General features: G+C 40.7%; 1 protein-coding gene across 9 annotated transcripts in view; it reads left to right on the top strand.

The window, feature by feature from the left end:
• The window catches only part of UTRN (utrophin), a 457,412-nt gene that overhangs the window by 343,319 nt on the left and 98,614 nt on the right, over window positions 1–15,479 (top strand). For all 9 annotated transcript variants that reach the window (XM_072140867.1, XM_072140861.1, XM_072140863.1 and 6 more), the window contains one exon: window positions 13,511–13,779. In XM_072140867.1, coding sequence (XP_071996968.1) covers window positions 13,511–13,779 — 269 coding nt within the window. The remainder of the gene's footprint in view (window positions 1–13,510; window positions 13,780–15,479) is intronic.

The following is a 15,479-nucleotide window of genomic DNA, read 5'->3' as shown; positions in this document are numbered from 1 at the left end:
GAGCTGATACTGCAGATGACAAGGTGGGGGAAGGGAGCAGCATGAAGAGCAGAGACAGATAGAGAAAGTCCTGTAGAATCACAAGCTGGAATGAAGGGACTGATATGGAACAGGGAGATCTTGTACCTCACTATTCTGTGCAAGAGACACCTGTATTCACTGTTTTGGACACATCCAGTTCTTCTGCATTCACTGTCACATGACCTCCTCTCCTGTGAGAAGGGAGCAGCAGGTCCTCCCCTCCAATGAAACCGACCAAGAAACAAAGTGTAAACGAAGTAGGGACTCATAGGGCTTGTTTGCACATTGAGAGGACGCAGCTATTGCAGGTAATTTGAGGGGGAAACTACGGGATATAGGTAACAAGATAATGGGCAACATTGTTTTTGCATCCCAAGAGCTATTGATTTGTGGGGGAAAAACCTTTACAGTTACTCTTTCAGTAATATAGTGAACGGCAAGCCCTGTATAGCACCAGTTTGTAAGGCACAATCATAGGCAAGGAACTTCTGGCAAAACTGGGTAACATAGTTTTGCTTAATTACATCATTATCAATTTCTACAAGATCACCCATGCGAAGTAGTCACATACATCAAATAGCAATACGACAGGGTGAATGTTTTGTCCGAGGAAGCTAGAAAAGAGGCAGGGCAGGTTCATTACACCAGCAAACGTGAATAGAAACCCATTTAAATTTGGGTCAAAACACTTTCCACGATTTCAGTCTTATACAGGGGTACTTGGTGAAATGATGTTTACCGATAATAGCTGTGATAATAATCTTTATGCAAGAAGGTGAGAAAATCAAAAGATTTTTACATGACTAGCATATATATTATAATGTGATGTAACATTGTTTTTGGGAGGCATAAAACAGCAAATAACTTACTTATTTTACCAGAACTAATCACAAGTCCCTAATCTTCATCTGACAACTGATTCCCTGTAGTAATATGAATGACTTCACAATATAGTCTGTGCTCAGAAGAGATAAAGCCAGGGTATATTGTTACGGGAATAGAATAGATTGTAGATGTCACATTTAAGCAATGACTGGAGGTGCGCCATGGTTATTTACCACCAGTAAGTGTCCACAGGAAAGCCAGTTTTCTTTCATTACCTTCACTTGATCTTCACTGTTTCCTCTTCTGCTGCAAATAAAAGCTTCATTATTACAGGAATGTATTATTGCTGAGTGGATAATGGAGTCTTTACTAGCACAATCTGTTATCAACCGGGACTTGTAATTACTTTACTTAAGAGTAAGATGCAGGATAGCAATAGTGATCCAGATAACAGCTACCTCTGTTTATGATGTAAAAGTAATGAAGCATATGTTCATTAATTTATATGATTGTTTACCTGGTCAATTAATTAACAACTTTTTTTTCATTTGTCTACCAGCTGTTAATAATGGTTTAATAACAGGAATTTCCATAAGAAAATAGTAATAATAGCAAGGATGGTCTGTCACTGGAAATCGCCACTGTTCCAAAGCCTGACCTACTGCAGAATAGGAACCCACAGTGCAGGTCACTTTGTTTTGCTGGTTTTAGGCACCGCATGTAGATGAGATTTGGTAAAGTCACATTCCACTTTTTTACTACAGTACACCAGTGTCTCCACCTGTGACTAACCTGATTCTCATCCCATGTGGACAAAACCAAAATCGTACATCTCTGTGCACTGTATATTGGCTCTGAAACCCATTGCTGCACGTCACTTGAATTGGAATTGAGCTTCAGTTGCCCAGCACAGTTAATAATATTAATAATAATAATAATTCCCTGTCCCCAATGGGGCTCAAAATCTAATCAACCTACCAGTATGTTACAACACATCATAATGTTCATCACATTATAATGTATGATAATAAGAAATGGGCCTTTAAAGGAAACCTACCACCACAAATCTACCTATAAAGGTAGATTGGGTGGTAGGTGCATCAATGGGACGTGAGGATAGCCCTTTTAAGGGCTAATCCTCACGTCCCCTCACTTTTTTGGTAACTTTTATTCCACATATATTTAAATTTACTTATGCGGCTACCGGGGCGTGGAGTAGCCGCATATGAGATTACATGAGGCGGCTACTCCACGCCCCGGTACCCACTTTACCGGGGCGTGGAGTAGCCGCCTCATGTAATCTCATATATGCGGCTACTCCACGCCCCGGTAGCCGCATAAGTAAATTTAAATATATGTGGAATAAAAGTTACCAAAAAAGTGAGGGGACGTGAGGATTAGCCCTTAAAAGGGCTATCCTCACGTCCCATTGATGCACCTACCACCCAATCTACCTTTATAGGTAGATTTGTGGTGGTAGGTTTCCTTTAAAGGCCCATTTCTTATTATCATACATTATAATGTGATGAACATTATGATGTGTTGTAACATACTGGTAGGTTGATTAGATTTTGAGCCCCATTGGGGACAGGGAATTATTATTATTATTAATATTATTAACTGTGCTGGGCAACTGAAGCTCAATTCCAATTCAAGTGACGTGCAGCAATGGGTTTCAGAGCCAATATACAGTGCACAGAGATGTACGATTTTGGTTTTGGGCGTGGAGTAGCCGCCTCATGTAATCTCATATATGCGGCTACTCCACGCCCCGGTAGCCGCATAAGTAAATTTAAATATATGTGGAATAAAAGTTACCAAAAAAGTGAGGGGACGTGAGGATTAGCCCTTAAAAGGGCTATCCTCACGTCCCATTGATGCACCTACCACCCAATCTACCTTTATAGGTAGATTTGTGGTGGTAGGTGCCCTTTAAGTGAATTGGATACAGCTGATGAACCCAGCACAACTTAAATTTGTTACACTGGTTGATACTAATTAACACATCTAAATTATGCTCTAATTTTTTTTTTAAATAGTCAAATCCTTTTGAGCAAGTAGTACAACTCACCCCCTTAGCAACAACTGACTAGGGATCTGTAGTATCTAAAAGTATTTATAAAGTGTCTGCGCCAGTTTTGTGTCGTGGCTGCACTGTGAAAACAAGGGACACCAAAGGGCGTGCTTAGTTTGAGTTTAAGACACAGTAAATAGAAACAGATGCAGCCGGTGACTTTTCACATGTGAAAAATCGCCAGCAGCAGAGACTGCACCGGCACAGGGACAGTAATGGGCCTAGTCCCTGCCGGCCGCCCCCCCCCCCCCCAACACGCCTCTTCACGGCCCACTGGCGTGAAGGTGGCAAAGAGAGCATAATAATCACGAGTGCTAGCAATAAGCTAGCATTTGCAAATATTTCAGGGCACATTTCCCTGCCATATTTCACTGATGTGGCACAGAGGCCCTGATAAATATGCCCCAAAATGTTACGCCTTCTGATCAGATGAGGTATATTAGCCATACGGGTGGTAATTTTATATCTGGATTTAAGTTTTTTAGTTAGGCTAAGAACTTTTATTTGTGTACAACCACAATGTAGAGAATTCAGTTATTTATTCCTGCTGACAAATTCAATATTTCCAACCTGGAAATGAATCACATTTTAGCAATCCATGACAAACCAAAATATTCCCCTTTTTTTGCAGTAGAAACCAGCATCACGTTGGACACTTATAAAAACAATGTTCTGTTCCTTGTATTGGTGTCAGACGGAATACACAGAGTTGTAGGCAATACATGGGCTGCACGCCACGTTGTTCCTTTGCTAGCTTGCCATTGATTTTGCTTAGCATGAAGCAAAATAGCTTGAGAATGAAATAAATCTCTATAGGTGACTGTAATCTTCCAGGATTGCTATGTACATTTATTATTTTCCAATTTATGCAGGCTCCCGAGTGGAAAATTTTGATCCTTCAAGTCACATTGGTAGCCTCAATATATGTCTTTGTACATAGTCCTGGCAAAGCACACTGGGGGAGATTTATCAGAAATGTCTGAGGTAAACCTGCCCATGGAAACCAATCAGAGCTCAGCTTTAGTTTTATAGCTGTTGAAAAATGAAACCCGAGCCCTGATTGGTTGCCATGGCCAACTAGAACCGTTTCCCCCCGTGTGTGGAGTGCGAAGTACCTGGCCAGGATATGGTTTTTTTAGTCTCTCAGTCTTCAGCCCAGTGTGCAATGATGTTGTTGTACCATAAGATAGATGTAGACTCCTATCGGCTTGAAGAAATGCCCGAAAGCATTTGACATGGGCAGACATACCCTTTTTACCATTCCATGAATATGCCAAGAGATAACCGGGTAGAATATGCTGTACTAATGCCGTTTATAACCTCACTTATGGAAAATGATCGTCATAAAACATACTGACTGTTTCCAGGAACAGAAGAGATAGTAGACAGCATTCCAATCAAGTGAAATGAGGTGTGGAGGGTGCTCCCAAATTGTTTGAGGTCCAAACTTAATCCAAAATTCACTAGAAAAATGTCAGCATAAAGAACCAGAGAGTGTTTATGCACCATAGAGCAGCGTTTCTACTGTGTATTCTCTATGACAAAGACTATATGGTTGTCAAAATGTTACTGTTTGGTTGATAAACACCTCCTAGTTCTTCATCTTGTGCTGTGCTGATGGTTTTCTGCTGAACTTTTGTTTCCGGCAGAAACAGAAGAATAATGGGAAAGGATTTAAAACAAAGTAAAAAGATGTGACTCGGGTTCTTTGTTTCAGTGAAATTTATTTGGACTTTTACATTCAAAAAACTAAATAAAGAAGTCATCACAAAATTAAGCTATATGTAATGTTATCCAGCTTGGGCTCAATGCTCTACAAGTCAAGTAATCCGCTGTTTTATACTTTAAGCTACCTTGTCGTCTTTGATTCAACTAGAAACACATTATCTTTCTGTATGGCCTTAAGGCTGCAAATCTCCATTCACGAGGAAGACCCAAGAGACTATTATCTACGGAACATTACATGACCCACAGTTAACTTTCACTTAAAATGTGAGCATAAGCTAGACTGAATCTTCCTACTATCCTATTCGATACACAGAGAAAACAAATAAATATGTTTTATTGCACTGGTAATGTTTATTCCTATTGACCTCTTCACCTTTTGTTTTTTATTAGATAGAAAGAGTAGTTTAATAGCTACAAATGTCTAGCTGCATACATTTCATGGTTATTCCTTTAGTATTACATGTTCTAATTTACCCATTTTTAAGGTGTTTCCCTACACAATGGTGTATCCATTGGACCTAAAGCACAGTGCAACTAGGACTGTAGAATGGAAGCCCATTCCGCCCATTGAAGGACATCTACCACCAGGATCAAAGATTGTAAACCAAGCACACTGACATACTGGGGTGTACCACCTATGACAGGATTTGGTCTTCTTTAAGCTGCATAAGCCCTTACATTTAAGAAAAAAGCTTTAAAAAATAATGTAATTGAGCCTGTGGGGTTCCAGGCTCCATTAACACTTATGGAACCTAGAGTCCCTCATATACATAATTTTAAAAGCCCTTTGTTTGTAAAAACCAGGACACAAGAAGCTAAAAGAAGAGCGGATCCGGGGAGAGAAGGCACACACCAGCATGTCAATGTGTGCTTTGTTTACCAACCCTGATCCTGATGGTAGATGTCCTTTAAGTAGTCTGCTACTCAAAAGGCTCTATATATTCCAGGCTGTTGATTTCCAGAAACAGATGAGCCTAGCTCCTGCACCATTACCTCATGAAGTAACAACTGTTACAAATTTTAATTGTACAAACTTGCAAAAGTTATTGCAAAAAAAAAAATCCTGCATCGGACCCATTTTCTGTGTACTCACCTTCCTCAAGGCATTCCTGATGGACAATCCCTCTTGGCTGCTCTTCCAGGGAATTTTTTATTTTTTTTTCACGATCAAAATCTAATATTGCTGTGTGTGTATTCACACAACCTTAAAGGAAATCTTTTATTTTGGCCATACAAAGCTGAAGACAGTGTTAGGGGGTGGCCCTGTTGAGCTGTGTAATCGTAGCTTTGTGTATGATGTAAGTAGTTGCAGAACTGTGAAAAGTGAAGTTATTATCCAGCACTGTGGCTCTTGCATGGCCCTTGGGTGGGTCTTTCTGCCTGGAGGGCTTTCTGCTCTCTGTATTGTGTTTCTCTACAGACCCTACCCTCTGCTGAGGATTTTAGTTGGATACTTAAAGTAGTCCTTCAGAGCACAAGGGATAAGCAGTGGAACAGTTCAGTGCAAGGTGCAGAAAGCTCTTCAGGCGAAAAGTCCTGCTCAGCGCCTTGCACCTGTCAGACCATTGTATATTTTAGTTTGTCTGTTTCATAAATTAGCAAAAATTTGAGAGTGTATATAAAAACTTTCATAATCTCACCAATTGGCTGCAATGGAACTAAAGGTGAAACTTGTAAAGGAGTCTAAATACTTCCTGTAACCACTGTATACCTAGCACTGCAGTACAGTATATTAATGTAAAAATATATTTTACACAGAGGCACATGGAGATATCTCCCCATATTTTCCTAATGAAGACATGCATGCTTTTTTATCAAGATCCTTCACAACTATAGCTTATAGATACACTATTTGGTGGCAAACATAGAGTTATTGTTCACTAAAGGTAAGGCCCTTAACTTGAAAAGTTTTTTGTAACTCTTCCTACTCTTGTACTTTTAGATAAAGGATAGCATAAGTTATCTCTTGGTAAAGCAGATGGCAGATTCCAGCAAGTATGACATGATGTTCGTCACCAGCTGTTGATGTGACTGCAAAACATGAGCACCAGGGAGAGGGAGCGCAATTCATTTAAGGATTTCTGACTGTGTCCTAATAGGACTCCACCATTAATATGTGTCACCATCTGGGGCTCAGGATTTGGAATTGCTTATAAAGTCTCCTGCTCCATCCACCTAATAACCAGTTTCTTTTTTTTTTGTACTTAATCATGAAAAGAATATTTTCCTTTTGCTGACTTACTTATCTCAATCAAATGTTATCTTCTGCTAAGTTTCCTAATGAAAGCTGGCTAGGGGTGCAGCACAAATTCCCGGAATAGTCTCTATAAGGATTCTGAAATAATCCATTAAATTGCTCTGCAGTCACATAGAAGCTTTAGCAAGACCTTTTTTTCCTGCTAGGAAAGTGCTTGGGTCGTGGCTTTTGCATCTCCCCCCTACATTGTCTGTTTATAACAAAGTATTTGTCTCATTTGCTCGCAGTCTACTGTTATGTGCACTGAAGCTTGTTCTTCTTCTTTCACATTGATGTAGCCCACTAGATTTTTTTGGATTTGGGCATTCAATCTACACTGTTAAAATGACATCTGAATGGTCATAAACAATACAGGCAGTCCCCGGGTTACGTACAAGATAGGGTCTGGAGGTTTGTTCTTAAGTTGAATTTGTATGTAAGTCGAAACTGTATATTTTATAATTGTAGAACCAGACAAAAAGAATTTTGGCCCCATTGACAATTGGGGTTTAAACATTTTTTGCTGTAATTGGACCAAGGATTATCAATAAAGCTTCATTACAGACACCTTACAGCTGATCATTGCAGTCTGGGACTTTAGTAATGTATCCAGAGAGGTCACCAGAGGTCAGAGGGGTCTGTCTGTAACTATGGGTTGTCTGTAAGTCGGGTGTCCTTAAGTAGGGGACCGCCTGTATAGGCTTTAAAAAAAATCTTAAAATAATTTGTAGCCATTTAAAACTTTAGGTACTGTAGGCATTTATTATTTGCTTGGGAGAATATTTAAGCAAATCCATTTTTCAGCATGGGATAAGGAAACTTTTGTCTCAAAGTTGTCTTAAAGGAAATCTACCATTAAAATCCATCATGATAAACCACGGGCACTTACTACTAAATCCAGGCACTGTGGCTTTGGCCAGTTTCTTATCCATGGCCACCTTCCTACTAAAATCACCTTTTAAATTATGCTAATTAGCCATATGGGCTTTGAGGGGGTCATTACCAAAGCCCCTCTGTGCTGCAGCTTCACAGGCTGTTACACTGTGCAGGAGCACTTCCCGCCTCCTCCTGTGCGCTGAAACTTCTACTGCTACATGAAGCAAATGGGGAGGGTGACATGGAGGTTTTCTGGTAACACCCTCAAGGTGCTCTTCAGACTCATTAGCATAATTTTAGTTGATTTTAGGAAGGAAGCCATGGATAACAAACATGAGAATTTTACTAATTGCAGTGCCTGAATCTATGTGTAAATATCCCTCGTTTATCTATGATTGATTTTGATGGTAGATTGCCTTTAAAGGGCACCTACCACCACAAATCTACCTATAAAGGTAGATCGGGTGGTAGGTGAATCAATGGGACGTGAAGATAGCCCTTTTAAGGGCTAATCCTCACGTCCCCGCACTGTTTTATAAACTTTTATTACTTATATATGTTAATTTACTTATGCGGCTACCGGGGCGTGGAGTAGCCGCATCTGAGGTTACACGAGGCGGCTACTCCACGCCCCGGTAGCCACATTACCCCTCCTACTCACCATGTTCGGCGCGCAGCTGCTCGTAGCTGCGCGCCCTCGTCCGCCGATCCTGCCGTCTGCGCATGCGCAGAACAGCAGGCTGCTCTGAAGCCGGGGCCTCGTGTAACCTCAGATGCGGCTACTCCACGCCCCGGTAGCCGCATAAGTAAATTAACATATATAAGTAATAAAAGTTTATAAAACAGTGCGGGGACGTGAGGATTAGCCCTTAAAAGGGCTATCCTCACGTCCCATTGATTCACCTACCACCCGATCTACCTTTATAGGTAGATTTGTGGTGGTAGGTTTCCTTTAAAGTCAGCTCCCTATACATCAAGCTTGATTTTTTTCTGAAAAATCTATTTCTTAGAATCCCCAGCATCTCTGTACACATTCAAAGGTGGGTTTTAATGACAAAATCTCCATAAGGAGAATAGTTTCTTCCCTGACCTGCATTATGGCCTCTCATTCAGCCAGATCAGTCCCCTGCTCTATGCTGGAAGAACATCAAAACGCTGTCTACAGTTGGGAGTTTGTTTTGCTATTATCCCACATCATGTCATTAGAATTCCACAAAAAATCATGCTTGATGTTAAGGGAATGCCTTTAAGATAGCTTTGAGGCAACATTTTCCTTATCTCATAATTATTTTGCAGAATCCCCATCGAAGCATGTCGGTCTCCGTACACCAAAAATTGTGTCCTTTAATGGCAAACCCTCTGTACCTTTGCTGTTATTAAAGTAAATCTATAATGCCAAATGAGCCCCTGAAGCCAAGCCAATCTATGATCCTGGCAAAAATAGTTTTTAAATCTGCAAGATCTTTAGTCAAGGAGAGGAGTGAAGTTTGCATGAGGAGGACGTGTATTGACGTAGCTAGACATCATGCTAACACTTCATAAGATGAGATTACCCCTTTCTCTTTGGTCTCATCCATTTTGCGGGCCATGTGTCAACCGTATGTATGTTTTAGCAGCTACCAAGGATTTCATCGTCTAAGCAAGTATTGGAATCGTAAGTAATGATGAGCATACTCAAACCACAGTTAATGAACATTGAGGATTTGGGTCCCCTAAACTCGGACTTCAGTCAAAAGTTTGGGTCCGGGTTCACCTTGCGGTCACCCCTTGCACTGTTGCAATGCTGGCAGCATTTTAATCAATGTGGCGCTGAGCACTGCCATTTTGGGGAGGATCGGCACTCCCCCAAAGATGTCATGGGGAGAGACAATCTTCCCAGCATAGGAGGCAAGCCACTGGCATGTAAGTGGCGCTGCGTGCACCACATTGATTGGAATGCTGCTGGCATTTAAAAAGTTAACAACAGTAATCAGTGCCAGCACCAATTGCGAGTGTTACTAGGAGGCCCAAATACAGTTTTTTAAGTTTAGATATGGCAGAACTTTAACGGGTTCATTTATCACATATTCTTAAGTTAAAGGGACCTTTTAGCTAGTATAGAAATCCAAAAGGAAAAACGATCCAGCGCATAAGTTTTATTGTAATCTCCAAGCAGAGCAATACATAGAGAAACGCACTACCGCACTGCTTCCAGATGGTAGGCTACAGGCTCAAGCTTACGCGTTTCGAGCGCTTTACATGCTCTTAGTCATGTAACTAAACATTAATAAGTTTATTCGAAATTTAACAGTCAAGAGACATTTTCTGGAAAACAACAGTACAGACAGTATTTTAGAACGAAATAACTGGAAACAGGAACCCAATGTTTACAAAAAACATAACTTTCAGGAACAACGGACGCTTATGACTCTACAGGATCTGGACACTGTTCAGACCATAGAAAACGTGTCTATGCCTCAATCCGGATACATTAAGAATTCCAATTTTTATCCTACTCAATCCAGGACAAATTCCATGGACTTATTCCAAGATGTTATGGAACGTGAACTGAAAAAACTTTCAGACACTTACAAATCCAAATACACAATATGAGCTAAAAAATGAGATGCGCCCTCAAAGAATTGAGGGAAGACCAGGGATTAACAATTAGAATGGCGGAAAAGGGGGGCACAGTGGTGATAATGAATACCCAAGATTATATACAACAAGTTGAAAATATGTTATCAGATAGCACCACCTATCGCACACTACCCTCCAACCCCACAGAAATTTTCAGCAAAAAAATCATAACCATAATCCATGGGGGTTTCCAGCTAGGAGTCATCAACACGAAACAGAGAGATCACATGCTAGTGAAAAACCCTGTTACCCCCATCTTGTATACTCTACCTAAAGTTCACAAGGGGGAACATCCACCACCCATGCGACCCATAATTTCGGGTATTGGGTCGCTGAATGAGTCCCTTTGTGAATGGTTGGACACACTTCTACAACCTTTGGTCATAAGAACGGCTGGCTACCTCAATGATACGGGGGACGTTCTCATAAGTCTCAACAACATTGAGTGGTCTGATCAGTTTACCTGGGTTAACTGCGATGCAGTATTGCTGTATACGTCCATCCCCCATGAAAAGGCTATGTTAGCTCTCAATTTCCATCTCAACAAATACAGTACCTACGATGCTGACCTGAAGAATTACATAAATGATGTTCTCTGGTTCCTAATGACCCATAATTTTTTCCTCTATAATGGAACGTTTTACCTCCATATAAAGGGGGTTTCTATGGGGGCCAAATTTTCGCCCTCCATAGCGAACCTAACAATGGCATGGTGGGAGGAATGTTATTTGTACAGCGATGTCAACCCATTTGTCGATGCAATCTTCTGGTACGGCAGATACATCGACGATCTGCTATTTATCTGGTGCACAGATGTGTCTGCCGTGCCAGAATTTGTGAATTCCTGAACAACAATGAGTGTAACCTCACCTTTACTTGTACAACCAATAAGGATCATATGGTGTTCCTGGACCTTAATTTACGTACTGATGAGGGTTATATTAACACAAACACATTCAGAAAAAGAGTGTCAGGGAACACCATTTTGCATGCCCGCAGTTTACACCAAAGGCATACTATTAGGTCAATACCCGTGGGTGAACTAACGCGAGCAAAAAGAAACTGTAATTTAGAGCAGGATTATTTGATAGAATCTAAGAAAATAAAAAGGAGGTTATCTAAAAGGGGTTATACTGATAGCATGTTAAATCGGGCAAGCAGCATAGTCAATCAAGAACAAAGAAATAATTTATTGATAGAAAAGACAAAACAAGATGATCAATACAATACCAATCCTTTTCTAATTTTGCAATACAGTAACCAATTTGATGACATTAAGAAACTGGTTCTGCGACACTTACCCATTCTTTACCTAGATGAAAAATTGGCACAGATATTGAAAAATGGTTGTAACATGTTATCCAAAAAAGCACTAACCATTGGTAACATGATTTCACCCAGTTACAAACACAATATCAAACCTAACACTACTTGGCTTCATATAGAGGCTTTTACCATTGCGGAGCCCAAATTTGTAAAACCTGTAAAGTAGTCAAGATCAAAAAACAATTTTCAAATTCAGACAACTCACGAAACGTTGACATCAAAACGTATATCAATTGCAATAGCGATCACGTTGTCTACATCATAGAATGCACGTTATGCAATGTCAAATATGTAGGTGCTACAACCCGTAAGCTAAAACGTCGCATCCTCGAACATTTGGGAGACATAGGTAAAACCGGAGCTGGTAATTTAACCCATAAAAAAACCACAACACGGGGGTGATACCACAGGTTTCCTAGCATACGCCATAGAACAAATTTGTCAAAACCATCGTCAAATAAATCCTCTTTGACAGGGATACTGCATCTCGACACTAGAGTTTCCAGGGGGATGAATTTTAAACAAGAATTCAGGTTCCATTATTGAACATTAGTCCACTTATAAAATCTTCGACCCTTAGGCTACATTCACACTGCCGTATGGGGGACGTATATACGGCCGATATACGTCCCCCATAGATGGCAATGGGCGCACGGTGCCCTACGGGAGCGGTACGGTCCGGCACACTTGCGGCACGTGTGCCCCTATGGAGAGGGGCGGGGTGAGCTGCGCTCACCTCCTCCTTTCCCCGTGCCCTGCCGTTGCCCGCTACGGTACGATACGGGCGGGCAACGGCAGTGTGAATGTAGCCTTACATTATACAGTGTACATCATCTCATCATCTTTAGCCCACTGTTCTATTTAAAGTATACTTGACTTTACATCTAGCTTTCTCTTTAATGGCCACTCGCTCTATTCCACATTTTAATATGTTTTTTGTTTAAAAAGGTGCCTATTTTAAGGATTGTATAAATAAATGTGTTTTTAAAGCATTAAGATGTAAACACACCTGTGCGGCAGACTCGCATGTTAATGCCACGTTGCGTCACTGTTGGGGGCAGGACTTCGGTTCCTCCCCCTTTGACGTTTTTCCCGTGCACACTATTTTAGTCTCCTGCACATAGATGTGTAATAGCCATGACTAAGAGCGTGTAAAGTGCTTTAAAAGCGTAGGCTTGAGCCTGTAGCCTACAATAAAACTTTTTATCTTATGCGCTGGATCGTTTTTCCTTTTGGATTTGTATACTTGCTGGACACGCTGGTCACGTGGAGATCCGTGCTGCTCGATTGGAAGTCCTCCCTGAAAACCTTCAGAACGGGTGAGCCCTACATACCTTCCATACAAAAAATCTTTTTCATAGACCTTCTAGCTAGGTCTTACACCAGGCACCCCTAAAAGAGGTCAGAGAGTCAGGCCTCTTGGACACTATCGTGTGCAGTGTTTGGATATGAGCCCATATGTTGGCCTGATCACATGGCGGCACACCTTGCAGAGGATGGAAGTCCTTGCAATGTACCAAATTATGATGCAAGGACTTAGCTGCCGTTTTCCGTTCCTTGCAGGGTGTGCAGTTCCGGGGGCCAGGCGGACATGAAGCGGCCTTATGGAAAGCAATTAATCATCTTATCAAGATTTTCTTTTATGGATGTGTAATACAGGTGTTTTTTGCTATGCAATTGTTGTCTGGTTGCTGTGTATAGGACCACTCTGCTAGTCTAGACCTCTGTTTTTGACATTCTTGGACGGATGTAACTTTGAAATATATAGTTTATTAAAGTTTCTTTCTTCTTCTTTTTTCTTTTAGAATTAACCCCCGAGGAGAGAGCCCAAAAAATTGCGAGAACTATGCGGAAGCAGTCAGTAGAAGTTAAAGAGAAGTGGGAAAGCCTGAACTCGCAGGCTGGTAGCTGGCAGAAGCAAGTGGAGAAAGCTTTGGAAAAATTGAGGGTCTTGCAAAGTGCAATGGATGATCTTGATGTCGGATTGGTGGCTGCAGAGAAAGTACGCAATGGCTGGAAACCAGTTGGAGATTTATTAATAGACTCTTTGAAGGAACACATTGAAAAGACTAGTGTAAGTATCTCAAGAGCTTCTGGTATCAATGTTTTCTTAAATCTCTCCGACCTGCACCGCATAAGAATAAAACGGGAACTAAAACCACTCATCTATGCCTGAAGTACATCATGCATGGGGTGGTCGATATTATGTCTGATTTTATCTATTTTCCTCAATATTCCTCAATGTACCAGTACCTCCCATTTCTCAAAACTTGTTCCCACTATCGAGGAAGCCTTAATTATCTTATCCAACCTTTGGCAATCTCTAATAGAGATACAGTTACCCCAAACTGCAAAAGCAAATGCACTGATCATAACTGTACGATAAAAACCTACCATCATTGTCCTTGACACATAAATTGACCTTAATCTATGTAAAAAAAAATTACTTTTACCGCGTCTGCATACCTTTTCGATGTGCTGATGTCAACTTAACTTATATATATGGAAAAGTCCATAGTGGCAATGCTTATAAACAAAAATAAGTTTGGGTGCCAGCCAATAGGTGTGGCCTGGCATAGACAAATTTTAAATAATGGCAGCACTCCAGCAATTTCAAGTAAAAATAGGTGGACTTTATTTTCAAGCTACGTTTCGGCTTCCAGCTGAAGCCTTTCTCGGCCTTTCTGAGAATATACACATAAGTTATTACATTTATTTAAGTGTTTGCCCAATTTTCTGTCTGACCTTGCACTGAAAAGAACCTGCAAACTGCTTGGACATGTATTTATAAAGTGTCTGCACCAGTTTTTTAGGGTTAGAGTGCTTAGTCGGACTGTGTGCCACAATTCTGTGACATGCAGCACAATTCTGTGACATGCGCCAAAGTTTTGTCTGCGCCACAATTCTGCAACATGAACTAAGTGCACACCAAAAAATAGTGCACACTTCCAGGGCAATGCTGGGGGGACCATGAAGACCGTGCGCCACAGTTGATGAATCTGGTGCACACTTCACAGGCAAACTGCACATAGTACAGTCTGCACGTTTTTTGATAAATGTGGGCCATAGTGTTTATGGTCAGCTTTGTAATGGCTTATAACAGTAGTTTAGTGATATTCTACTGTGCCATAGAGACAGATTTATGGATGTATCTCTTTATATAAGTTTTCTTCCACTCTTTTGGCCTTCTGTATCACCTTGTTCATTACATCACAGTTGACCTCAGGTGGTGATGTCATCGGGGATTGTATGGTGTGAGATGAGAGCAGAGACTAGTAGATAAAGGGTGTAATTACATGTTCAACCATCAATTAATTAGAGTGAAATAATGCTTTGCTTTTATCACCTTCACACATTTCATGGGAAATTATACCTTCAATTATACGGAGGTTTTGCAAGCAATAGATCTCTAAATATGAATCACTAACCAGCTGCTGGGGTATAATAAAGTCTCAAACTATCAAAATAATTTCATTTCATGTCTTGTTTCAGATGCTTTATGCTTCGCCTGGCATTGCTGGTTGAATGACTCAGATTTTTATAGGTGCTAAATGCAGTTGAAATATTAGCATCTGTCAGTAATAGGCAAACATTTGATTGGCACAGGAGGAAACATAGAAAAAGTGGTTTGGTGTAACTATGCGGGTGCAGTTGCTGCAGTCATTGCTGAGCCCTTGGGTCTTATAGTGCCACATATGTGTTCTCACGTAGATCACAATAATAAGAATAATAATACTTCATCCCTTTTGGGAAATTTCATGTTACCTGCATCTC

This window comes from Engystomops pustulosus, chromosome 3 (genome assembly GCF_040894005.1).
Source record: "Engystomops pustulosus chromosome 3, aEngPut4.maternal, whole genome shotgun sequence".
Classification (NCBI taxonomy): Eukaryota; Metazoa; Chordata; class Amphibia; order Anura; family Leptodactylidae; genus Engystomops; species Engystomops pustulosus.
The sequence above is the reverse complement of the archived record's forward strand: the minus strand, read 5'-3'. Positions and strand labels throughout refer to the sequence as shown.